At 46.8% G+C, this 5,225-nt stretch overlaps 1 protein-coding gene across 1 annotated transcript in view; it reads right to left on the bottom strand.

Moving 5' to 3' along the window:
- Positions 1–4,981, bottom strand: part of MRC1 (mannose receptor C-type 1) — a 101,320-nt gene extending 96,339 nt beyond the window's left edge. Inside the window, exon 1 of the mRNA XM_045285614.1 lies at positions 4,854–4,981. Coding sequence (XP_045141549.1) covers positions 4,854–4,941 — 88 coding nt within the window. The 5' untranslated portion in view covers positions 4,942–4,981. The remainder of the gene's footprint in view (positions 1–4,853) is intronic.
- Positions 4,982–5,225: the final 244 nt, after the last annotated feature.

Below are 5,225 nucleotides of genomic sequence, written 5' to 3'. Positions count from 1 at the left end.
AAAAAAAAAAGAAAATGAAAAGATGATTAAAAACTTGGTTTTACCAAGTAACTTCAGAAAGGACATCTAGAACCGGGTGTCCAAAACAGGACACGTGCCTAAAGGAAAAAATAAGAAGCTAAACATAAAGAAAAGTGGAAATGTTAGCAAAAACTCGGAAGAGGATGAAACCTACGAAAGAAATAGCTGTGGTAGGTTTGCTTTAAGAAAAATTATATATGATGTATTGGTCACCTTGATTAAAAGAAAACTAGCTGTTTAAAAAGAAATCTAAAAAAAATAAAAAATAAAAAAAATAAAAAGAAATCTTTGACCATTACATTCATTCACCCAGAATGCATTGCTTCCATTTAATGGAAAGAATGCTCGGCTGGGAATTAGGACTCCTGAGTATTAAAGGGTTTGTGATGGGATCTTGGAAAAACACTTAGGCTCCCCCAACGCTGGCTCACTGAGACATGATTAATGAGTTCTATGAGCCAATGCTGAGCACTTCTCTCCCGTTTTCAAATGAGCCCTGGTGGTGCCACGGTTAAATATCGGCTGCCCACAGGATGAGGCCCCGGAAGCAAAGAACTGACCATCTGCTCTGGACAAGATCACCATCTAGGAAACCCGGTGGGGCCATCCTGCGTCCTGGGGGGGCACTGAGTCAGATTTGACTTAGCAGCAAGCCATAACTACAGCAATAACAATAATGCTTTCTATGTCTCGACACCGCCAAAACAATATCCAGCAAAAAAATCACATTCTCCATTCAGTTTCCTCTGCCACACTATTCTTAAAACGCCACCCTCAAATCGTTAACACATATAAATGAAAACAAACAAACAACACAAGCAAATCCGCTTCCTAGCAACCTTCCAGGACAGCGAAGAACGGCCATCCAGGATGTCCCAGGCCACCTGTCCCAGGCCAACGTCTTTAGGGACGTTGACGGCCACATGTTCCTCTCTGGCAGCAGCTGGTGGCTTCGAAGGGCGGACCTTTCAGTGAGCAGACCAGGATTAGCCCAAAAGCACCACCGAGACTTCTATCATGAACATAGCACTTCAAAGTTCAAGGCTGAGGACACTGTGATGCGAGCCACTATGGGAACAGGCAAGAAGACATGGCCAGCGCAGCACACTCCATGGGGACTTTAGCTGAGACGCTTTCACAAGGCTGAAACCACACAATTTAATAGCACACACGGCTATGTCTTATATTGAAATCCAACCGAGTCATTGAGTTTTAAACATTGTATAAACAAGAACTATAAGCCTAAGACAAAATGATCAAAGAATTTGCTCTATTAGTAAACTTCAGTTTGTGTGTGTATGTGTGTGTGTGTGCACGCAGAGAGAGAAAGAGAGACTGTTTGGGGGTCAACAAGTCAGTCTGACCCATAGTGACCCTACACACAACCAAACAGAACCCTGTCTGTCCGGCACCATCCTCACAATTGCTCCTGCGTTTGAACCTATTAGGTACGACTTTTTCCTAAAATGACCGCAATCTTTCTGCCCTTTGCTCTATGAATTTCAAAAGGTTCTGCAGCTGTTCTGGTGATCCGAGACTGCTGCGTGAGAATTAGGTGAGGCACTGTGTGCAAATCGTGCCATCATTCTATACAGGTGGCAGAGAGGAGCACCGTCAACCAGAAGGCAGAGGGGACATGCCCCTGGGAGAGGGACAGCAAGTCAGAATTATCGGGGCGGGGCGGGGCAGGGGGTAAGTAATTTCACCTGAGAATCACAGAGGCGCACTGCTCTGTGAGCCTTTGTGACATCTAGGAGAAGGCACGGTCCCCAGGAGGGGCCTGGCTATTACTGTACCTATTCTTGTAGGAATACAGTGAGGGGTTACGATGTACCTGTGGCCACATGTGAACATGATTCAAATTCTGTTGACTTACTCGTAGAATAGACGTGTAGAGACCCTCCTTGGTGCAAACAATTAACATGCTTCGGGGCAAATAGAACACGTTATTAGAATTCTGCGTATACCCCGAGGTGCCTCAGAAGAATGGCCTGGTGACGTGCGTCTGAGAACAGCAGCCCTTGGAAACCCTACGGAGCACAGTTCTCCTGTGACACCCACTGGAGCTTGCCAGGCGTCAGAGGCAGGCCCATGCCACGACTTATTCTACTTTGGCTACTGCCTCCTGACCCACTGCTCCCCTGCCCTTTTCAATTCAGCCCATATCAACGGAGCCTCTGCTTTGTGCCAAACCCTGAGTCCTGGAAGTCGTCAGTCTCTGATCCAGGTGGATCAGATGAACCCAAAACCACCCTGAGCACTCAAAACACGACTTGTCTCTTCTAAGGCATAAAGGTTAACACAGATTTCAGAGTCCAGTCAAGCGGGGAGATGGATAACACACAAAAACAGGAAAAAGATGTCTATGAAAAGGTTTCAAAAAGTTTGTGGGGGGGAAAAAGTCTGTTACCTTTTAATTCCATTTTCCATGGACTTTTTGAAGCCCCTTCAGTGAAGACTGAATATATTGAAGAATACATATTTCATGTAAGTTAGGTGCATGTAATGGAGTTGCAGTTTTCATAAGTCATTCTGAGAATCATTTGATAATTGCATGCTAACTTTCCTTCAGGTTAAAATTGAGAAAGAATCAGGATAAATAGCGACACATCAGTGTCAGGCCACAGCACCACTGGGAGCCAACAGGGGAAACAAGTCACATGTCTGATCTGTCTCACTGTGAGAAACCCCAAGATCACACAAAGCTGCCCGATGAATTCCCAGGTCTGCCACACTCTGTTGTACAGGGACCCTTAAGATGATGGGTGGTGCCTGACCTACCAGTGGATGAGGGCCAACTATGTGATTTCCAAGTTGCCTCATCCCAGGAATCGCTGGATTCCAACTATAGGCTTTTTCTCACCGTTTTGGCCTCTGTGTCAGCTGCACCCTGAGATCCTAGAATGAAAGGCTGGCTGGGTACTGCCCTGTGTGGAGCTGTTTCGAGCTGCTGGGGGAGCCCAGTAATTTTTTATTATTATTTTCTTGTGAAAGGGGCCAAATCATTTTGGGAATCTCTACTCTAAATCACTGAATATGTTTACAGAATGTAGGGCTCTATCTGTAGGTCTTACGGTAAAGAGTGATGGTAGCCACTCTCTGCAGGTGGCCCCAGAGCACTTAAAATGAGGCTCGTACGCTTTGTATATTGCATGTCGTGGTTGAAAGATCTAATTAAAAATAAATAAATGTAAAAACATCCCTTGGTTAAATGTTAACATTTGGCTAGATTGGGTTAGATAGAAGATATTAATAAAGTCTATTTCACCTGCATCTCTTGATTTTTCTTTTAATATAGCTATTCAAAATTTTGAAATGGAACGCAGCGATTCACCTGGGCAACAGAACCACAGTGAGGCACGTGTCTTAAATAATGCTTGAGTTGTTTGTCCAACTTCCGTCGACTGTCTTTTCACAAAAGGGAACTCAGTACTCACGAGCAGCCTGTGCTGTCTGAAACAACACAAACCTTTGCACCGTTCCTAGTTGTCACTGGGGGAGGGAGGCGTGAAGAAGACAAGAATCCCCTTGCACAGAAAGAAGAAAATGCTCACGTCCAGCTCCACCCTCTCAGCCACAGTCTTCCCTCTTCCAGGTTAAGCAACTTCTCCTGCAGTTATTATTGACAGATAGATATGCCTTGTACCCAGCACAAAGATCAAATGTCACCTGAGGCCCCAGACATCTTTTCTCCGCTGTTTATTGGGAAAATTCTCAACGTGCTTTAATGCACTGTTTTCACCGCACTAATCATTAATGCAGAAAAGGAAAAACAACACAAGAGTGCTTTTAACCATTCACATCTATGAACAACTTCTAACGGCTCTATTCTGTTTTAAACATTTTACATAGTGTAACATTGAATCATCACAACACTGATTGAGATAATACCGTTGTCCACATTTTATAAACAGAAAACAAAAACAAACTGAAAGCACAAAGAAATCAACTAACATGCTCAAGGTCACAGACACAGGGGACAAACCACATTGCCTTCGCCTGTGTTTCTGGAAGTGTACTGAAGATGCTCGCTGGGCTGTGTGAGAAGCGCTGGGCGGCGAACTAGGTAGTGCCCTTCTTCTGAAGGCTAAGCTGGCCGGTCTAGAGAAATCAACCACCACCACTACCACAAAAAGACCCAGTCAGGTCTTTGAGAATTTGAAAAGCGCTGAATCTGTCTGTCCCTAGGGAGAAAGCCACCAGTCCCCCTCTCACCCCCCAAAACAGACAGGTGAATAATGGAGAGTGCCATCAAGGCTGGCCCTCCCCGCCAGCAATGAAGATGACAGCAGATGAAAATGTTAGCTGTGGGGGTCTCATATCACACAGACCCTCTTTGGAGGAAGGCTCTGGGGTCTTGTCCAGACACCTGGAATGAGAAGAGAAACCAATAACGCCTTCTTTTGCCCCCTCTTTCCAAAGCACTCTGAGGGATGTGTGTGTATGTGTGTGTGTGTGTGTGTGTTGGGGTGGAGGTGGGGGGTAGGTTAGGTAGAAGGAAGTACTTCGAATTGGAAACTAGAAGGAGGAGACCACGGGCAGAATGAAGATGGGGCGCACACGGGGCTGGAAGAAGCCAGAAGGACGAGGCAGGGCTTGTGAGGCTCAGAGCCAGGCTACCCCTCAGCCGGGCAGCAGGTACCCTTGCCCAGCCCTCAGGCTCCCAGGGCACAGCAGGTCTCCCCCTCTGCCCCACAGCCTCACGTGCAGGGAATCCCACAGGTCTCCCCCACCGCGAGTGTGGAAAGAAATCCTAGCATCTGACCCAGAAGAGGGAAGTTTGCTGTGGGCACCGGGCACACGTCGGAAGGCCGCTCCCTCCATGCACTCACCCAACTGCTGGGCAGCATCCTGAGCCAGAGACAGGAGAACCAGGAGCAGGGGCAGCACTGCGGCCCAGGGCTGATCCTTCCTTTCCATGGGTGGAGAGGAGGGGGTAAAATGGAGAGGAAACAAGGACGCCCGATGACCCCCTCCGCTAGGGTCCCTTGTCCAAGCTGCCCTGCGGAAAAGAAGTCTGGAGGAAGCTCCCACTTTTAAAGGGCTCCTGAATGTAGGGAAACCTCCAATAAGGACATATCCTGTCACATGAGGGTGTTTGGCAAAACAGGAATTCAAAGTTACAACTTTGCTTTGTAAGCTAACTTCTGAAAAGAGCAGAAACAGAGGAAGGAGAGAGAAGGACACGTGTGGGAGAAGGGTGA

This window comes from Echinops telfairi, unplaced genomic scaffold (genome assembly GCF_000313985.2).
Source record: "Echinops telfairi isolate 266 unplaced genomic scaffold, ASM31398v2 ScPeMD7_7473;HRSCAF=8511, whole genome shotgun sequence".
Taxonomy (NCBI): Eukaryota; Metazoa; Chordata; class Mammalia; order Afrosoricida; family Tenrecidae; genus Echinops; species Echinops telfairi.
The sequence above is the reverse complement of the archived record's forward strand: the minus strand, read 5'-3'. Positions and strand labels throughout refer to the sequence as shown.